This window comes from Tachypleus tridentatus, chromosome 13 (genome assembly GCF_004210375.1).
Source record: "Tachypleus tridentatus isolate NWPU-2018 chromosome 13, ASM421037v1, whole genome shotgun sequence".
Lineage (NCBI taxonomy): Eukaryota > Metazoa > Arthropoda > Merostomata > Xiphosura > Limulidae > Tachypleus > Tachypleus tridentatus.
The window spans coordinates 91575209-91598392 of NC_134837.1; the positions used below are offsets into that span (position 1 = coordinate 91575209).

The window sequence follows — 23184 nt, forward strand, 5'->3', positions numbered from 1 at the left end:
AAACTGAGAAATGCATATTACATTGAACATCTACACACGTAATCTGTATAACGAGACAGATTCTAAGGACATCATGAGTGAGTTATTATAAAAGCAAACACTTTAATCAGGAATCTGACGAAAGACGTGTAATTTAGCACTTCGCCCATTAGAACAAATTCTTACCAAAATATACATAATGACAAAATACAACGTCAATTTATTATAAATAGCATCTGTAACATAAAACCAGTTCATATTAAACATTTTGTACTTGTTTGATCCTTCTTCTACTCTATTATTAGAGTATACAAGAGTCAATTGCTCCGTAGGGCAAAGTAGCATGATGTCTATAAGGTTATTGATGTAATATACTGTGATTTCATCCCAACTTCTTACTAGAAGGCGCTTTAACTCAGCCACTGTAGCTGGTTTAAAGTCGTGGCTAGCAATTTTCCAGCTTAGTTCTGTCAAATAGTTCTCAATGGGATTACAATCTAGAGTTTTTAATGATCATGGCAATCATGTAATGTTCTCCTGGTCAAGATAATCCTCTGTAATACGCAAACTGTGTGTAGTAGCATTGTCATCCTGGAGCACAAGTTATAGCCATATCTTGCTCTAACATATTTCAGAAATACTGTCGTCATGTGGTACCTGTAGGAGGCACCATTGACGTTCCTCTGGAGGATATGAAGAACATTGTTTTTACCGTTGCCCAAAAGCGTACTGAACCAACTCCTGTGGGAAAAATAGTCTTCTCTCATCTGTTATCCTGGAAAGCGAGGAACATGAATCCTGCCATCAACTTTAACAAGCCAGAAACAGGACTCATCTGGAAAAGTGACATGTCACCACTGTCCTAACTGTACGTTGACATGCTGCTTTGTTCAAGTAATACAACAACAGTGAGTGAATTCTGTACTTGTCAGTTTGCGAATAGCTGTTCTTGCAAAATAACTTTCTTTGGATGAATGAATCTGCTCATGTCACTCCTGTTGTAAACTGTTGTGATACTTCCTTCGACCTTGACACGTTAGCCTGATCTAGAAACGACCATCTCGTGTTTTACTACCGTTTTTCGGCATTTACCAGTAAAATTTCCTGAAACAACGTTTCCCGTAGTCCGATGACGTTTCAGGATTCGAGATCAAGACACATGGTACTATATCATGTGGACAACCAAATTGCAGGATATACTGTGCATTATTAACATTAATGATAGTTTAGCAATTTTCCACTTTCTGTAGCTCGAATGGTAAATCAAACTCTCACATAATTTTTGTAAATGTGCTCATCTTGACCCTTATTTCACATACCAAATTTAAAGGCAATCCGTTAAAAACACACGAGATATAAAATCCCCAATTTTTATTCAATTTTTCTTTTCGCACCGAAAGTATGGAACTTTATTTGATAGAAAAACATACTTAACTTTATGGATTTTTCAAATTTGGTACACTGATAGATTTTTTACAACCTACAATAGTCTTCCGCTGGTACAGCGGTAAGTCTATGGATTTATAACGCTAAAATCATGGGTTTGATTCTTCTCGATGGACTCAACAGATAGCCCGATGTGACTTTGCAGTAAGAAAACACACACACATAACTTATAATAACGTGTCAATTCTGGTCTAGATATAAGCCACATGTCCAAAATGTGTCAACAGAATTGCTCAATTTTGACCAAAATGTTTGCGCACTCCGAAGCAAAAGTCACGTAAGTTATCGGTCTGAAATTTTTAGTACAGCTTCACCTAAGAGTAAAGGTTTGTCGTTTTTAGGTTTGGGTCATTCAGCTTAGTGACGTCTGATTTAGAGCAGCAAAACTATAAGGTGAAAGGTTATGCAGATATACAAATATTTGTGAGGCCAAGCAAACTAGGTTAAAAGTTTCTACCTCAAGATTTACAGAAATCGTAAAGTTGAACGGTTATTACTGATTATTCATTTCCAACTTTTCAGCACAACTTTATTAACTTTTATTAAATTATCCTAATTAAAGAGCGTTTAGCGTCATGTGATATCAGCTTAAGCAATTAGCATAAATAATGATACATGATACACCTTAGTGAGAGCACAAGGGTAGTGAGTGACAAGAAACTGTTGATCTAGTTTCTATGGGATTGCTATAAAGGAAGCTAGTCTATTTCCACCGTTTTAGAAAGGAAAACTACCACCACTGGTTGGTTCTTTAAAATATACGTCTGTTCTGAATAATAGGGTTGTGATCCTAAAACTAATATTGGTTACTATTGAGCGTTACTTTATATTTCAGTGATTTGTTAGTGTGTATTCTTAAAAAGTCATACTATCTAATGAAAAAACACCTTAGATGTTAAAAATGAAGGCATGACCAAAAAGGAATTCAGGAATTTTAAGGAATGAAATTAAAATTGGTGTTCAAACTGATAGCTACATTTATAGCACTGATACAGCACTTTTATAGTAAATATTCATTCATTAGGTAGCTTAGCCCCGAGCTTTTACTTCCTACCTACTGAGTTTCTTGGGGAATTTTGTGCACTCCAGGATCTTCTTTATTTGTGGTCCAACGAAGACACCAGCTTTGACCTTTTTCTCAGACGGCTTAGGGAAGTAGTCTCGAAGGTACCTGAAGGCTACAGACTCCTTATCAAGAGCTGTGACAAACTGTTTCATAAGACCCAATTTTATGTGCAATGGTGGGAAAAACACCTTCTAGAATGCCCTAATGTTCTGACAATATCCTTTTGTTTCGTACCGTTTGTACAGTCTAACAATTTGATACACTGTAACTTCTGATACGTGACAATACATGACTTTCCACAAAGTACAGAGAAATTTTGAATAAAGCATTGATATGTATCAAACGTGATAATAGCAAAAGCACATACGTTTATAGAAAGCATGTGTTTATACGTCTTTTGACGAAAAAATGCTTAAAACAACTTATACAAACCAAATTAACAGATCGTAATTACCTTCTTTGTTTCTCTTCGGGCATTTACTTAATAATTAATCCAGACATGTGAACATTAACATCAATGAAGAACAGTATGGAAAAATTTTGGCCAAGAATTTATTAGATAAAGAAATCTCAGACAACTGACTACAGTATATTTTATTCCATTTTATATTAAAACGGAGAAAGATGTCCAGACATTTGACTTTAGTATAGAACATGTCAGTTTAATGTGTAGAACAGGATCCAAACATACGATTGCATCATTATTTTTATATAGAATGGGCTTCTTTAGGAGTCTAACTCGAAAATAACTCACGTCAGTATATTATATATAAAAGAACCCAGTAATGCACTATAATCGCGTCATATTTCTGGATTCTATTATTTATATTATACAGACATGAACTAATCGTATTATTGTAATATAAAGAACAGTATCTAGAAATATAACGCGAGTATAGTGCATGTCAGAATATTTTTGGCTTTAATATAGGTCGTGCCAGAATATTGCGTGGAACAGAAACCAGACATCTGAATTCAATAAAGATGATCCCGGCATTGCCATGTACATTAAGGCGTTCACTTGTAACCTGAGGGTCGCGAACTCGAATCCCCGTCGCATCAAACATGCTCGCCCTTTCAGCCGTGGGGCGTTATAATGTTTCGGTCAATCCCCTGTTCGTTCGTAAAAGAGTATCCCAAGAGTTAGTGGTGGGTGGTGATGACTAGCTACCTTCCCTTTAGTCTTACACTGCTAAATTAGGGACGGCTAGCGCAGATAGCCCTCGTGTAGCTTTACGCGAAATTCAAAAACAAACAAACCAATACAGATATTGTTGGTATATTATATTGCAACGAGTATGATACGTGCTTGATTATCATAGAGAAGATGATCCTTAAGAGACTTGACTGAAATATTATTAATGCATTATATATTACAAAGAACGAAACCCACAGATATGACTAGATTATAGTTCAATCACGAATATTACATATATCGAAGCTTAAACATCCAACTCAAGTATAGTTTTCGCCAGTATTTTATGTAGGTTTGATTCGAAACACTTGAGTCGAGTACTTTATGTCTGTATGCTATATAGAACTAAACTGAGACATTTGGCTTTAATATAATTTATTTCAATAGATTACAAATAAGACCTAGAAATCTGACTGATGTACCGTCACGTAGAACGAACGCCATCAGAAACCTGACTCATTTATGGTTCATGTGCGTATTATATACAACAGAATCAAAACATCCAACTCTCGAGTACAGTTCATATTAGTATATTACAAAAACATAATGAAGCATATGATTTGTACATTTGATGCTTGCATGTCTATAGAACAGGACCTAGAAATCTGACGTCAGTATAGTTCGTGTAATTATGGAATGTAGAATGAAACGAAAACATAATGTCTATCTCTTTGAGGAAAGTCTTTGAAAATCTTTTGCCACATATCCTTTGTTTATAAATGGGAAATTTATGTTTAATGAATTACATGGACCGTGAATCATATGCTTTTTCACAATTTCAAACAAAACGGGATCTTCAATAAGATTTGATAGCTCTAAAGAAACGATAGCTTGATTGGGTCGGACTTTCTTTAAGCCATGTTAGTATGTGGAAGTCCTCTTTTTATCACTCAACAATGTACTTGTGACTGTGTTACTTAAGAGTCTATGTCTTTAGAAGAAATGTTGAGTTAGATAAAGGCGGTTAATGAGACGTTTAGTTTCTCATTAGTAATCTTGTAATTTCCATCCAATTTGAACGGCAGGTATATATTTTAAACAGGAGGATCTCTATACTTCTTAACATAACAAATGGCATCTTAGATGCGTTCAGGGATATATATGGAGTCTCGTGTAACACTATAAGGTAAAATCAGCAACTATTTGGTAGATATTGTTGGTATATTATATTGCAACGAGTATGATACGTGCTTGATAAGTGCCAACATTTCTGGCACTTATATCCCAGCATCTCTTTGAATAAATATAATTTTCGGATCATAATTTGTTACAAACAACATCTCCGTCTCACATTCTGCGTAGTTGTCAACAGCATATTGATGAAAAAGATACTTTCCCTTCTAAATGGTGTTATATTCATTTTCTTTAAACATTAACTTGTATGCATATAAGCCTTTACGGTAACCTTTTGTTCACCATAAATTATCCAGTGTGAGAATTTCTTTACTAATCTATTAAATAACTATCTTCTCCTTCAAGAAATAGTAATGGATGTTATAAACAATTTTATGCCCTATTAGTGTCGACTATTTTTTCATTCTCTTATTTTTTGCTCAAGTAGAATAACTCTCCTTTCATACTCCAACTATCATTATAACCACTTCATGAAAAACTGGATAATTATACCGACTTATATACTCTCCTGAAGTTTGTTTTAAATCTGTAATTTATTTGACGCTATTGGTGTACGGATTGCGCGAATGTAACATTTATTGAAAGACAAACTAAATTTGTTTCAGCTCCTAGAATATTCCTTCCTTTTTGTAGTTTCTTTTGATGAGTTTCTTTATGAAATACATTTCGAAACATTTGTGTGATATATTAGGAATAGGTTTCAATGAGCCATTATTATAGTAGACTTGACTTTGTATTTTGAATGGAGGCATGTACTCCCAAAGGAAGTCATTTGAAAACACTTGTTATACTTCCTTCTTTGGTTAAAAGCTGTTGAAAAAATAATTTCATTAATTCTTTGTAAAACGAAGTTAATGGTTCAGGTGGGATCTGAAGAGAAGGCAAAGAAGCTCTTCCACCAGCCCGAAGGAGTTTCACTAAGAAATTTGTTTATTATATAATGTTCACAAAATGTAATCATACCACCAATATCATAGATTGTTCGAGACTCTTAACTAAATCAAGAATCATAATGATGCACTGCACAATGTAATACTTGTCTTATCCTGAAGGGTTAATAATCAGATAAGCTTAAGGTCATTTACATTGAATTTTATACCGAACGAAGCCATCAGTTCTTTATCAGTTCCTTGCTAGAGAAAGAAGTGATTTGTATAATTAATACAGAACATCATTTCAGCTACTCTTTAACAAGTTTATCCCTTCATTGACGGCTTCTATAAAATTGCGAATTTTTCGGCGGGACAATCCAAAATGTGGTGCATAAAATGCTGGCATCATATGATGCCAACCTTCCTATACTATGTTCATTACACTTGTAAAATATCTCAAACGTAACTTGTAAAATATCTCAAACGTAGTATACTGTTTTCTTTTTCGAATTAAAAAGGTTAATGGTCAAAGTCTGTTCAATTCCTAAAAAAGCAATTTCAACATTTCAATAATTTTTAAACTTCAGTTAACGGAATACCAGTAAAACGCAAAACATACCAAACGCTCACCGACACTTGAAGGCATTTTTCCCTTATTTAAGTACCCTCTCAGAGAGAGTTTATGCATAAAACTGTACAAATAAAACAAGTAAATATTACAGTAATAACTTTTATATATATAGTAACACATTTAAAGACAATGCTAAACATAAACCAATTACATATGAAGTCTTGTGCAACTTGGCACAAGGATATACCCCTTTGTATAAGTACCCTACATAAAAGCGATACAAAGTAAAAATATATAATCACAGCAAAAATTAAATAATGACATAAAACATCGAAATAAAGCAAAATCACACACACACACACTGAATACTGTTAAGTGACACTTGGCATAAGGATATAGTCGCGAGATCCACGCTCCACCAATTTACCAAACCAACTGTACTGTATAAAAACGTAACCATTCAAATTATGTTTTTATGAATACTTAGAAAAAATCTCTAACTTAGCTTTAAAGTAACATAACAAATAAATTGACTTTGAGAAAAATACTTTTCACGCATACAACTTCGCTAATTAACCAAAAGTACGACATAATTGAGCACAAAATTTAGACACACCCTCAAACGAACCCAACAAAACACGTAGATATTTTATGACCTACATATACCCAATCCACCATATTTGAAATTAAATAAAAAACAAAATCCACAATTGTTGAACTTTATCACACTGAAAAATAAACAAGTTTAGATTCTTATGATACCCAAAAAAGAGAACAGCCTTTCGGACGGAAGTCTACAGGGGTCAATTTTACATTTGTGGTCACTGCACGATGTCAAATTAAAAGAATCTAATTCACTTAACTTAAACCCAAAAAGATTAAAATATGACTTTCAATATCCCCTCCACACACACACACGGATTCAGGAGATGATAATACGAGAGAACTCCAAAAATTATAAACTACCGAAGGGTGCATTGGAATATTTATATACGATAACCGCATTTCATAGACAAACTCTCAAACAAAATATCCATCTCCAGAAGGTTTACAGAGAAACAAAGATGTCCTCTGGAAAGAGAGAGACATCGGCAACTAAAAAAAGAACTTTCCAACTCTGAGATAGAACATAATGTAAAACTTCTAAATAGAATTAACTGAAACGCTAGCTTCCTTGCACAAACAGTGGCTTCGTTCCTTACTAACTCGTACAGTTCCAGCATCTAGAAATCCTACAGAGAAGCCACCTCACAAAACTAACTCGCACAGCTCTAACATCTACAAACTTCTTCAAGTAAAGTAAGTTTCCTTCATCATAAGTCAATAATGGATTATAAAACGAAGAATGATTAAAAATCTTTTGAATCAGAAGAAAGTTTCACGACAGACCCACCAGTAAAAAAATCCAACTCCGAAACATTTCTTGATTTAAATGGAACCAGTCCCCTCACTTTGTATACGTACCAAGAAAGAAATCGATTAATAACGCTGAAACCTCATAAACAATTCGTATTAATACATTGTTCCAATAACTGCAAGTAAAAGTCATACTTATGCAGACACAAAAATCACTTATATTAATAACTTTCTCCGACCAATGATGCATTAAGATCTCATACTAACGTTTATGAATATCTAAATTCCAAATAAATGTCAAAATATTCCACGGGTGTTGTCACACCATGTATCTGACAAAGACAACACTTCAAGCATCCACATGGATACATGAGCAAAGTCGCTACAATAGAATTAGCAACCAAGGATTTACACCACAGAGACAAATCCCGATAGCGCCAAAAAGTGAGAATACGTGCAATTTTAGTCCCCCATTACTGACCAATTAAGATAAGCCATCATCTCAAAATTACCGTGAAGAACTATACCCAAGATTCGGAGACTGTTAATCCTAAAACCATTACAAACAGCATCAGCCCTCCCAACCCAAATTCCCCTCCTCAACTCACTGCTTTTTCCATAATTTACCCGACTACCACAAAACTTACAAATTTATCGAACACAAGATAAGCAGGCCATATTGCCGTGAGTTAAAGTTGTGTCATCAGAACGTTAGTAAACAAGACACTTGGAAGATAAAATAGAACCCAAGACATATTTACAGTAAACCAACATACCACGCAAAAGCTCAACACAAATCGTAAAAGTGCCGACAAAGGACACTCCTGATAGATACCATTAGTGATCGGTAAAAAACCCATAAAAACTCATTATATTTCACTGCATAAACAACATTATAACCCAATTGCAATCAGCATAAACACTGAGAACCAACACCAATCCGCTGAATCAAAACAAATAAATATGTTCAGTCATATCAATGAATTTCGAGCGGCTTATCTTATCCATTGCGTGTTTAAATACAAAAAATAGTTCCTTATTCAAATGACACAGTTAACTTAAACCTCTGATTCAAGTGAAGTGAATGTATGGATGTTATATACAGGGTGTTCGGAAAGTCACTGTGCAGTTTTGTAATCATATTTTATTCAGTCTATTTCAAGCCAGCAACTGATAGCGGTATTTAGAAAGAAAATATGAAGGAACTAGGCCTGTATTGATGCCAACGGGGAACACTTTCAACATTGTTTATAATTGTCATTCATATTTACCTCCTGTATTCCATATTGAAACATGGCTGTTAATAAATATATAAGTGTTTTCATTGTATTTTATACAATGAAATCCACTAGATATCAGACAATTATTACAAGTAAGACAGAAAAAACCTAAGCAGCTGACCAAACTGGAGAATAAATTTGGTTGTGCTTTTGACTTATGGTGTTGATTCTTCTTTTGGGTTGAGAAAACGCTAACTGAGATTTAGAATCTCTCTTTAGGAGAAACATACATGAATTAGGTGACATACATTTGGAGATGCAGTAATCAGCTGGATAATTCGTCAGTAAGTAGCGCGTGATTGTTCTGCTAGTGGGATAATGTTTGGTGATATCTTTCTGGAAATCATCTAACGTTTAATGAGCATCATTTGGAAGTGCATTTAGCTATTTGCATAGGCGATCTAGGACAACGTATTCATCATTGTCGGCTATAGAATATGAGTATTTAGGACATTTAAGTAAATCTACTGAAGTTTCTTTGTTCCTCACTCTTAATAATTTTTTGAGGAACGTGGATCTTTTCATTACTACTCAAGAAATTAAATAAGTTCTAGAAAAAGATATACAATCCAAAATTTACACAATTCAAAGGATCACATCCAAAAAAGCTAGATGAATGGCCCAGAAATAATTATTTCCTGTCAGAAACTTGATCAAATACTTTTACACATGGTTCGATGAATGTTGAGTGTTTCGCTGAGAATATTAAGACAAAGTTTTATTCTTCATTTAGGGTTTGGATCGCTTGGTGTATGAAGAAAATTAGTTTAGTTTGTAACTTGGATTTTTAGGAGTAATCTTGGCGAGGTTACTCTTGCTTGTTATTCTAGTAAGTTTGTAAACCTTTTTATGAAACGGTTTCTCAACTCTGAAATGGAAAGTAATCACATAGAAGTACTTACTCAGCTGCCTAACAGAAATTAACTACTATTTACATATTATTTCCATTTTTATGGACATGATTCTATTGACGAAATAAATTTTTGTTGATATGTTTTTTTTACGAGACTTGTTTGATTTTCTGAATAGTAACAAAAATCCATTATACAAGAAAATTACTAAATTGGTTGTACCAACTTGATGGCAGATGACATTACATTAGAAGTCAGAATTCCAGTAGAAACACATGTATGGGAAATATTTAGGTGATCCTCCATTGGCTCTTATCTTCATTACTCTAAGTAAATTCCATCTTTCTGAAAAAAATAGGGATTATAGAATTTGACGTGAATAGATCATAGAATCTAACAAAATGAAGAGGAGATTACTAGACCATATATCCAAAAATTTGATGTGAAGGGAAAACTGGAGTACCACAAGAAAAGCCCACTTTCATTAATCGATCGTCAACAATTCTACTTTGCCAGTATGGAAAAATAAAATATGAAATGATTAATTACATTTGATAATTGACGAAGTGGTAGTGAGTGAGGTAATAAGTCAAGAAATTTGTCAGTTTTTTTAAGGCTAGTGTATGACTATGGACTGTTCTACTGGTGAGAGCATCTTCCATGATGTCCTTCAGGTGAGTGACATTTGGAAGTATTTCAAGTCGCTTGCAAAGATTGCCTGAGACATCATATTCTTCTTTGTTGAACTCGAAGTCTGAGGATTTAGGTTCTTTTGGAATGAGTATTCGACTATGCTTGTTCTTTATTCCGATTAATGTCATATGAGTATAGCAATTAGATGTCATGGGCTTTCTTGTGGATATTGAGACATTTTTTCTTTGACAGGGGTTTGAGTGGCTTGGTCCATACGCAGAGTTTTGTTAGTACATGGCTTAAATCTGGAAAGTAATTTCGGCAGGAGCCAGCTTAGAAGTCGTGGAATAGTGGGTATTGTTCTGGGAAGGTTGTAAATCTTCAGAAATGGTTTTTTGACTCTGAAATGAAAATATTTCAACAAACAATCATGTCGAAGAATGTTTTCAGCTGTCTGACGAGAAGTGACTACCAATTTCATGAAATGATCAGTCCTTTCGATTTGTCTGAATGTGATTTTGTGAACAGCGTGAAGTTTGGATATGTTAGTTTCAAAGGTTTCTTTGATATCCTGTGTAGTAGTAGAAACTTCCAAGTTACCCAAGAAAATATTAAAGAGACTGGTATTACTTAATGGTGGATAGTGTAGAACAGGAGATTTGGAGTTTCGAAGAAACACTGATATGGAAAATCTTTGGGTGATAGCGGTTGAACGAAAATTCCGCACTGATGAAGCCTTCCTTTTTCTAGTCAAGCAGTTTTGCATTGGCCTTGTACTTGAAGTTGTCTCAATGAGTAGTTTTTAAGTAGACTGTAGGTAATCACAGGACTCATCATGGTTTCTCTTTCTACGTCTTCTCTGTTCTCTATATCTGGCTGTGTATCATTCTTTCTATCTCCTATATGATAAGTCCTAAGTGTGTTCAGTGTTTTCATACTTTATGAGGCAGGAGTATGGCTGTAATTTCGAACTTCAAGAGTTGGAAATAAACGCATAACAATGTAGGATTTGGAACACGACTGTAAGGGAAGGATCTAACCTGGATTTTTATTGTGATGTTATTATAGTTAACCTGAAGATAAACAAGCTTTGTAGACACGATGTTCATGATCTTGCAGCAGAAACGTGGTCCATATTTCTATTATTTTTAGCGTCTATTATTTGTAATTGGTTCAAATTGTAATTGTAATTCGGTATTGTAATTGTGTTCAGCTAAAGCAGGTTTTTTCCAGATAAATAGCCCCCAAGTGGCTCAGCGGCATGTCTGCGGATTTACAACGCTAAAAACTGGGTTTCGATACCGGTGGTGGGCAGAGCACAGATAGCCCATTGTGTAGCTTTGTGCTTAATTCAAAACAACATCCAAATAAAGAAATGCGGTGGAATCTTGATGCTCTATGGTTTAACATTTCATAGCTATACCTGTTTCTCTTAAATAATTTGTTTTCACAAGATATTTTGCAGATGGTATTGATCAGTTAATTTATACTTGCCGGATTTTTTGTTTTGTGAGAACATTTATTGTTGTTTTGCCGGATTTAAAATATATTTTGATGTTGACCTTTTCAAACATTTTTTCGCATTTATAAATTACTTGGGTACTGTGCAGGTAGATTTCACTCGGGCACTCCCCCACATCAAATTTGGAGACACAGAATTTTTAATTCCCAACTTTCTGTCTTATTATTTCATACCCTTTGGTTGTTGTTCTTAGTGGTTTGCTTCCTTTAATTAACTTAATTTTTGGGTTTGCCTTCTTTGCACGTTCTACTGTGGTTCAATAAGCGTTTTTTTTCCTGATGATCGTAAACCACACAACATATAGGTTTTTTTTATAACTATATCACTAACAAAGTGAAGTATTTGTTTGCTGATAATTACAATGGGCTACTGTGCTTTGTCCACCACGAGAATCAAAACCCGATGTTTAGCTTCGTAAGCTTGCAGACTTACCATTGTTTAACGAGGAATTGCCTAATCTTCGAGCATTCCGCGTATTCAACTTCTACATACCTATTAATTATCACTAATCTGATGTATTGAAGATCTGTGCTAGCAGCTTGATACATCGTCCATGACACAAAACAAAGAAAAAACAACCGCGGATAGTTCTTAAAGGAGTGCACACGCACACACACACATGTATTTGTTATGTGTTTCATTAAGTCTGCTAAATTAAATGTGAACTTGAAAATTCTGAGGATTCATCAGACCGTAATCACATATTTATGTTTCATTTTTGAGTTACATTTTTTACGTATATAATTTATTGCGATTTTCTAAGGAAAATCTGAGATCATAGAAATATTTCCAAAAACACTTGAAATACTACCCTATAATAATCGACATTTTCTACTATATTTTTAACTGATTAAAAGTGCGATTTATCCTCATAAGGTAATGTTAACACAGTATCACGCTAGTTTGGATTCTTGAAGCTCTTTAATACCTGTTATTTATTATGATCTTGTGCTGGTGTATGCGGTTACTTGTTCGTTTCTGAATTCCAGAAAGTTCCATGTTGTTCATGTTGTTCTATACTTCTCGAGGCATGGTGTTCATGTTGTTCTATACTTCTCGAGGAATTTAAGGACAATTTGGCTTTTCTTTTCTTGTGTCGAATTTTCTCATAAGAACAGAAACATTTACCTTCGACTGTCTTATTCCAGCTATCATCACTGTCCAGTCCATTCACGTTCGTATGTTTAGCTTCGAATGGCTTATTCCAGTTAACATCACTGTCCGATCCATTCATTTTCTTCAATGCATTTCCGTTTTCTCTAATTAGAGAGTCGATTTTCGATTCGTCTTTCACCTTTGTAATAACTTTTCCTTTAAAATTATCCATCAAATTTCCATTTTCTAATTTGTTTTCGCTGTTCACTTTGCCAAAGTGTTCACTGCCAATTCCCACTTTTGCACGGTTTCTAAAATGCTTTTTATGTTTTTTCTTTTTATATTTATCACACTTTTTGTGATGATGTACACACGTTTCTAAGCCTTGAGATATTGGTGCTTTTTTTGTGGAACGCAAAACTCTGTCATCTTCCGAATTTCTATCCTTATTTTCAGAAGACTGATGTTCATTTATAGCGGGCAAAAACCTCGGATTTTTAGCAGATGGAATAAAACCTTCATTAAGAATTCCCATTTTGACCGATTCCTTTTTTTCTAAGAATTCGGTTGAAGTTCTTTCCCGAGATTCACCTTTAGGGACAGTCTGTAACTTTCCAACCTCAGAATCCTGGGTCCACATCAACTGGTTGAAAGAATTGTCAAAGGAAAAATTCGCCTCTTCAGGAGGACTTCCTGAATTGTTTGATGTCGTGTCAACAGCCACGTTTAAGTTGTGTGAAAAAGTAAGTTGATTTAAAGCCGATACGAAACCGTCCTCTTTTTTATTTCACCTTCAGAGTCGTCACTTTGATTAGAAACAGGAAGCTTTGTTATGGAATTTCGAAGAGAGTTAAACCTTTGTTTCAGACTAGCTGCAGTAAATCCAGGCTGACGAAGTTCTTTAATGATACTCTGACCCATTCTCTGTTAAAATATAATAAGAAAACAAAAACAATGAAAATTTGCTTGAAGATTACACATTGGAAATTTGAGCATTACAATTGGAAGTAATATAATATATGATAATGTTTAAAACAATAATAAAGGAATAAATTGTTTTTACATGGAAAAACTAAAAAATAGCATGTAATTACAGTTACCTTCCAGTTGCAAATGGCGCCTTTCCTTTGTCTAGCCTTCGATTTTGGCTTATTTTTAATTACCATCACGGCTCGAAGCTCACTTTTCGAATCGTCTTCACCAGAGGACGCTCCAAAACGAATAGAGTAGCTTTGCATAAATTCTTTGGCCTTCTTCTGACTTATTCCTCTTTCTAATGCCACAACAATTTTAGCCCACTGTTTCAAAAATAACCATTAAGCGCATAGTTATTATACATTATGAAAATTATATCCTAAAATAATTTTACTTTATAATACATCATAATTTAAAATAACTGAAGGTTGCTTATGGATTTTAGTTACTGAGGAGAAATTAGGTTTTTTGTTTGTTATTTTTTCTTGCAGTCTCTACAACTCCTGACAAACCTGTTTAACAACATTTTTATTCACCCTTTCTTATTTGTGAAAACTGTGTTGTGATCTGTCTAATTCGTCTTCATCTATTAAGATTTTTCTTGTTATCTGAAAAAGTCTCCATTTGTTCGTTCATATTCTCTCATCTGTCATCCTACACTTGGCCGAACATAACATTCTTAGCGTGTTTTAAACTTCTCAGTACATTAACTTTATCAACTTGTCTTAATCTTTTTAGGCTGTCTTCTCTTCTCACTCCCTTAATATTCTAAGCCTGTCTTATCTTCTCACTTTTAAGCTTGCATTACTTAATCTTGTCTAATCATAATATTGTCATTTTATCAACCTGCCTTGTCCTTCTTTTAATATTTTCACGATATTAATATTCTCGGCCTGAAAGTGGTTAAACTGGGATTTTGAGGGTGAGGGAACTTTTTTGAGTAAGCTTACAGTCGCAATAGACTTAAAATACGTACAGTTTCAGTCAGTATTAAAATCTAAATGTATGAATTGTATCTACATTTTTTACGTTACTATACGCTGTCAAACTCCTGCTTGAACCACTGAAATTGTTAGGCTGTTAGTTCATCCTTTTCCATTGCCATTGGTACTTTATTCTTTCAATCAAACTACTGTTGATTTGAAAAGAAAGGAGGTGGAACAATGTTCTGATTAACTTAAACCTTTCATGATGAAAAGAAACCCACGTGAAGTAAAAATGTATTTTTAAGATGGCTAGTATGGGTATCAAAAATTTAAAATAATGTTTTAATACCCATAATAGCAGTCTAGATAATACATTTTAAGTCAAACCCTAGTTATAATCCATTTTAGTGCTTTTTTATTGATGTCCTTTTTCACTCCATACTTAAATTATCTATCTTTTCATACAATACTTTTTGTTTCCACCAGCCTCGTTTCAATTCATCTCTCACACTGCCCCTTTTATTTAGTCATAACCTTAGTTCCAACTAGTCTGGGGTCAGTCGGTATTTTGTAAGTCAAGAATTTTCACACCAGGGTGATTAGCCCAATCGGTAACCATATAGGACGAATGTGTTCGACGAAGAGGATCTTCATATTACTAAATGAGTGCCCTACTATCAAACCATGTCACAATCCATATCTAAACTGATTTATCTCCACTCATCTTTCCTTGTTTTTAACAGCCCTGTTTCAGTCCTTTCCAAACTGCTTAATCTCTGTTTCCCAAATAAGTTTACGTGATCACTTCTGTTCAGCAGTTCTGTTATATTACTGATAAGAAAACACCAACATAGCACGATACAATTAGTGAAATTAAACATGTTTTATTACGTTTCTGGAATCAACTGTACCCCTCAATGACGCAGCGGTATGTCTCCTGATTTACACCACTAGAAACTGAGTTAAGATACCGGTAGTGGGCAGAGCAGAGACAACCCAATGTGTAGCTTTTAACTCCAAACAGAGAGAAACCAACGAAAATCTTTTATGTTCGCGATTTGTTTTTATTTCTGTTGTATTTATTTCTTTTTCATAACTTTTTTCTAATACTTATCGAACACGTTCTTTTTATTAGCATATACTATATTTAACATGCATGTATATCCTAGAGTTTTGAGACTAGAGAAAATTTAAGATACTGTTTACATATATATATATATATATATACACACACACACATATATATACCTGTTTGACCCACTCTTTTTGAGACTGCGTGATGACCTCGCAGTAAGTGTTCCCCATCATGGCTATCAGCATGTTTAGCAGTAGAATGGGCATGATTACCATAAATACTGCAAACACCAGCCATGTCAGAGTTGAGTAGAATGTCGTTTTAAATTCTCGATACTAGGATAAAACGAAATACGAAACGTTTAAAGTACATAACCCTGTAAACTTATTCGAGTAGAATGAAATACAGATGATAAAAAACGTGCATACATGATATATCAACCTTACTTCAATTGTTTATAAATAGTAAAGTATAATTATCAATCCAAGACCATTTTCGATAAGAAAAATGTACCTACACATCTGTGCTAGTTTTAAAGTACTTTAATTAAAGAATCTTAAAATATTATTAATTTAAGTATTTTATGCTTATAAAATAGTTTATTAGCTTTTATGATTACAGCCAGATTTTTAAGTAAAACTAATATCTACCTACGAATTTCCCCACTGGTGAACTTTTACAGTAAAGTCTCCAGGATTTCATACTGGTTTGCGAATATAAAGTCTTCATCGTTACTCTAAAATAGATCTTATATTTAACTCTGGTCTTGTACATGGTTTTTAAAATTTTCTTTAATTTTTATTTGTTTTAACTGAAGGTTGCATGCGCATAGATGCCCCAATTTAAGAATTGATAAACTAAAGATAAGGCAAGCTGGGCTACTCTTACTTCACCAAATTGTGGGAAATAACCATCACTCTTTACTCGTACTCCTGGCTTTCCATATAAAGAGAGAACCACAAACCTTCGCATTCACAGTTTTGGCACGATAAACATTAAATCATTCCCTTTTCCAAGTTATAATTTTTAAATAGTAATTATCTGTGGGTCAAGTTTGTAATTATAAGTTACCACACAATTAATAGCATTGGGAAAGAAACACTTTTGTTTCCCCAATTAATCTGTACTTTATATCAGGTTTTATACATATAAGTAAGCGTACATTTACGTTCTGTGAAGTACTTTTCAATTTTGATGGCTACGTCTTAAATTTTATCAAAGCACCTTTCTTTAATTTACTTTGTTTATGCTTAACCAAAAAGCTGAGGTAATCCAAAACAGAAAATTCTGAAGCAAAAAAGAATAATAATAAATTCAGAGTCACAATGTTTGTTCTTTGACTTTCAGTATTTTTACTTTCACACACACAAGGGATAATAGGTTTCTATTTTCGTGAGAAGTGGCTTTACTATTCTAGTGTCTATTTATAACCTATCAGGAAAGCAACAAATCCATTGTAATAGCCGCAGTTGAAGTGTATGCATAGGCATTTGATCGTTGTGTGCGACCCGGGAAAGTCTGATTCTATTCACACCGCCTCCTCCTTCTATTATAGTTTTCATCGGTCCATGATTTGGACCAGGGAGGGTCAGGTTCAACGTTGACCTCTTCCTCCCGCTCAGGAATTGTTATTGTGTTTACACTGTTACTGAATCCTAGGTATGTACTTAACCATTGTTATATTATTCCATTACTCATAGTATATTTAATTTTGTCTATTGTCTGCAGTTTTAATTAGTATATCTTTTTCGTGCCATGTCCAGTTCGTTATTTTCACTCATGCATGATTGCACTATTAGTCTGTGTTAACGATAAAGTTCCACATAGCAGTCATATAGACAAACATAATTATATTTTTACATACAAAACCCTTTTAAAATGGAGTTACCTTTGTGTCTGCGATTCAATTAGCCTAGTATTGTTTGGATTTTAAGTTTCTTATTTATGATGTTTAGAGGGGAGAGGTACTTACTGTTTGGTTCATTATGTATTATGTAACTCTCTAGTTTACTCATCTGTTCATTTTTTTTATAATATTGAAACGAGTTATCAAGGAACATGTCTGATATAGTTGATATGTTTAAATAGTTGTGTAGAAATACGAAGTTTGTTGATCGTGGGATTAAATATGCTTTCGTTAAAATGTAGTTTTGAATTTGCTGTAGTTTGTTGATGTGTGTTTTTGATACATTTATCCATGTTATACAGACATGTTCTACGACTGGTCTTACATGTGTTCTGTGCATTTTTCATACATGTTTTCTGGCGAAGCTTCTTGATTGTTGACACTCAGGCTTCTAAGGTAACTCGCTTTTCTTTTATCAAATTCTACTTTTTTATGCTATTAACGTGTGGTAATTTACTTTTGAATTAGTGTAATTCCTAAGAATTTTGTTGATGTTGTCACCTCCAAGAAAGTTTCGTCTAGATATAACTGTGGTATATTTTTACTTACTTTGTACGATTTTGTAAATAGCATGACTTGTGTTTTGTGCGCATTGATTTTAATTTTCTACTCACTGCAGCACAATTTTATTTCGTTCAGTAGTGGTTGGTCCCCAGTAGTACAGGTGTACGTCTGCGAACTTATAACACTAGAAACCGGGTTTCGATACCCGTAGTGTGCAGAGCACAGATAGCTTATCGTGTAGCTTTTTGCTTAACATCGAACAAACAAACAGTAGTGGCTGTACATTTTAAGTTGCTATTTTTGGGTTTGGGACACTTTTCCCGATTGCAACCTCACCTGTGAACTGTGACAAAAAGTGTGATTTCGGTCTTTGAAAGTCATGTCGGTGACATACATGATGAATAGTGTAAAACCAAGTACTCCTTCCTTGAGGAGGACTTGTAGTAGATACAGCAATATTTACAATAATGCTCCTGGAAGTTAGAAATCCAATGAATAATTTCTGTAGGAGTCCCAGTTTGGACACTTTGTATCTGAGTACATTGTACCATACTTTATCGAATCCTTTTTCAACATCTAGGAAGCATGCGACAAAACACTGATTTTTATTAAAGCCGTGTATTATTTCTTCCTTTAATCTTATCACATGATTTGTTGTTTGTTTAATTTTTCGGAACCCATTTTGTATTTCCAGTTGTATTGATACACTTTAAAGGTAATTTATGAGTCCATTATTTATTACTTTTTCAAGCAGTTTTTCTAGATTGCTTGTTAAAATCATGGGCCTGTAGTTTTCGGGGGTTATTTGTTGATTTTCTTTCCTTCTGGAACATAAGAACATCTTCCTGTTTCCAGGCGGTTGGTATGTATTCTGTTTTTTAGAGATAAGTTGTATGAAGATGTGAGATGTTCTAATTAATCTTAGAAAGTCTTTTTCGAGAAATAAGTTATGAATTTTGTCTTGTTCTGGTACTTTGTTTTCAACAGTTTTATGTTTTATTGTACTTCTGTTATTGTGATGGGTCTTGTAAATTGTTTTATTATGTAGTTGTGTTCCGCTTCTGTTATTGTGTTACTGCGGTGAATGTCCTCAGTAAAGTTGACCTTTTGTAAGACAAAATATTAAATCCTTTAAGTGTTAAGAAAGGTCAAACGTTGGGTCGTAGAATATCATTATAAGTTTATCTATTGATGGCATAAAGTATTAAGTAATCTAAAGCAAATAAACAACAAAAATGCACACGTATAAGTTACAGCGTTAATTTATCTGTTTATCGAATGTAGGCCGTGTTTAATAAATATTTAACTAATACTAGGCCTATGTCTAGTAGACTTACAGATTTCTATGTCTGAGACTAGAATTATTTCGTATTATTTTAAAAATCTTGTATTAAAAGAAGTACTGTTGCAGTAAAGATACTAATATGACCACAAATGTTTTGCTGGTATTATAATAATTCATGTTGTGTTTTTATCCTCTGTCAGAACAAAACTCCGCAGGCAAATATTAGGTATCCTGGGATGTCTTTATTTATATCATGCAGCACAACCCACACAAACAAACATATCAGGAGGTATCGATGGGAATGAAATATGCCCGGAAAGTCACCTTGACATAATGGGCGTCTATGATAGGTTTTGAGGATTGCCGAAATCAGTTTTGTGTTTGTGGCCCCCTCGGAATTTCGAGAGTGTCATGTTTGAACTATGTTTAGTTTTCCACTCTCAAGCTAGCGAGACCAAACGTGGTACATGTGCTTAGGTACCACGGCTGGGTATTCTTCTAACAGTATGATTTTCACGTATGGACCTCTTCTCAGGATGACTATATGAGAACTTAAAGATAATGGAGTAACTTGATGATACACTGCGGTCATAATGGTTCTTTGAATCCAGTAGCGGATCGCGGTATTCTATGCTAGTGTTTAATAACATGTCAGCCACACTGTAGTCACTGTCTAATTTCACCAACTTAATGTAATTCATATCGAAATAATTACTGTTCTTGTAATTTTGATAATATAAAAAGTGCCTTAACCACTACTGTGTGTGTTGTACCACAGTAGACCTGAAGAGTTACTGTATCGTAACAAAAACTGAAATGGAAGTTTTACACACCTTTGATTATGAATTTGAAATGAACAAAATTAAGAGGATTATAGAAAAAAGAACATCTACAATTTGCGTTATTTATAACCTTAGGGCTATTCTTTTATAACGCTTCAGCAGCTTTAGGTGTTTAAAACGAAACAAATACTATCGTTTACACATGAACAAAATAAATAGTGTTTATCAAGCGTTTAATATTCAAAAGCGAAAAGGTTATACGCACCTCATAAAACCCTAAAGTCATGTGAAACAATGTCATCCATGTGCGAGGATAGGTTTCAAATTTTTTCGTTTTTCCTGAATGTCCCTTAAATAGGAAGTAGAATGCTACACACGAAAGAACAACAATACACATAGTGAAAAGATATTCAACTCACAAAACTTATATTTGGGAATATATTAAAGATACAGTATCCCAGGACGATAAAAGAATATAAAATGCTGTAATTATCTAATTTACCGAGTAGAGTATGTTGCAAGGCATATAAAATATTACTGTAACTTCTTTTTAATTAAAGAAGGTGTCAACTCAATCGTGGCAGTTGAAATACAGCACATTACAAATATGAGAAAGTGACCATTTATAAATCGTCTAATTATGCTTTATTTTGTGCATATATGTATGTGATCGTTTAACAACATTGTAAGATAAACATTTTTAACAATGTGACATATAATTATCATCACATTAGTCCTAGCTTTTTACAGCGTCATACTCAGATGATATGTTTAGCAAAACTGCATTAGACCTAGCTTTAAACAGTGTCATATACAACTACTATGTATAACACAATATCACATTGGTCCTTGATCTTAACAGTGCCATATTCAGTTAATATGTTTAACATAACACCGCATTAAACCTAGCTTTTAGCACTGTCACATACACATACTATGTTTAGTACAACATCACATTAGACGTAGCTTTTAGCACTGTTACATAAACATACTATGTTTAGTACGACATCACATCAGATCTAGCTTTTAGCACTGTCACATACACATACTATGTTTAGTACAACATCACATTAGACCTAGCTTTTAGCACTGTCACATACACATACTATGTTTAGTACAACATCACATTAGACCTAGCTTTTAGCACTGTCACATACACATACTATGTTTAGTACAACATCACATTAGACCTAGCTTTTAGCACTGTTACATACACATACTATGTTTAGTACAACATCACATTAGACCTAGCTTGTTTGGTTTGTTTTGGAATTTCGCACAAAGCTACTCGAGGGCTATCTGTGCTAGCCGTCCCTAATTTAGCAGTGTAAGACTAGAGGGAAGGCAGCTAGTCATCACCACCCACCGCCAACTCTTGGGCTACTCTTTTACCAACGAATAGTGGGATTGACCGTCACATTATACGCCCCCACGGCTGGGAGGGCGAACATGTTTAGCGCGACGCGGGCACGAACCCGCGACCCTCGGATTACGAGTCGCACGCCTTACGCGCTTGGCCATGCCAGGCCTCTAGACCTAGCTTTTAGAAGTGTTGTACACGCCTATTAATTTTGATTAAACTTGATATTAGTCATAGCTGACTATAATAAGATATTGTTATTATTAGAATGATGGAGTAAAGCAAGTTTCAATTCCTATTTCAATTAAATTGATCTAGTATGGTTAAATCATTCCTAACCATGTTCCGAAACTCTTGCACATTTTCTAAACATACACAACTCGTGTCTTTGTCAAGTTTAATAGACTCTACATTCACCATTCATATATTTTCTACAAGTCCGTATGGCATGTCTAGTGGCGCCTCCCTTGACTAAGAAAGGTAGAAATGATCAGCATATTGTGTATCAAGAAGAATATAAATTTAAAAGAAAATTATTAAATTCATAATACATTTACATTATTAAATAAAATTAACTTAATAATCTCAAAACGTCCGTGGCACACAGTATGGGAAGCGCTACCCAATATAATTACCATACATAATATTTCTAAATATCTACAAACTGAATCTTTGTGATAGTTAGTAGCCTATATAGTCACTTGTGTCTAATTATTTACTAATTTGTTTTAGAACAAGACTGATTAGTTTTATTTACAGTGTGACATTTTTATTATTATGTATCTATTTTAATACCGATCTTTATTTAAGTTATGTTTATATTTAGAAATGTACATAAATTATACTGTTAAGCCTCTATTGTGAAATTCCAGCCTATTCACTAAAATTGCAGAAGATTCTCGAGTAAGAATCAACAATATATGTGTGTTTGTAAACACTGTATTAATGTGCAGACTGAAATTTCTAGAAACTCTTCTGACGCCTATAAATGTAACCAAGGCAACGGGTCACGAGGCAATATATATTATTGCGTAGGAAATTACGCGTAGCAGCTGTTAAAAGTGAAAAAGAAAACATGTTGTAGGTCATGCCACCATATGTATTAATACATATATTATTGTCGATATATTTCGGGCAATGCCCTTGTTCGTGTACAACTAACTGAACATTATATCTGTAAATCTCTACTATATATTACTGGTTTGCTATAGTTGGTATACTAAAAACCTTGGAAGCTATAATTGTGATTATCGCTTGTTAACATAGAACTTCACATATTTGACCAGGAACACATATATTTTGAACATTGCAAACCAATTAACTTCAGCGGTGAAAACTCGACGTATGATCAGCGAAAAACACAGAGGTAGT

The 23184-nt window shown here is 34.0% G+C and overlaps 1 protein-coding gene across 1 annotated transcript in view; it reads right to left on the reverse strand.

The window, feature by feature from the left end:
* Positions 1-12590: 12590 nt before the first annotated feature.
* Positions 12591-23184, reverse strand: part of LOC143241107 (transient receptor potential cation channel subfamily V member 5-like) — a 76079-nt gene continuing 65485 nt past the window's right edge. The window contains exons 13-16 of the mRNA XM_076484664.1: positions 20719-20822; positions 16150-16311; positions 14101-14298; positions 12591-13924 (exon numbers count right to left, since the gene is read on the reverse strand). Of these exons, the coding sequence (XP_076340779.1) occupies positions 13754-13924; positions 14101-14298; positions 16150-16311; positions 20719-20822 (635 nt within the window). The 3' untranslated portion in view covers positions 12591-13753. The remainder of the gene's footprint in view (positions 13925-14100; positions 14299-16149; positions 16312-20718; positions 20823-23184) is intronic.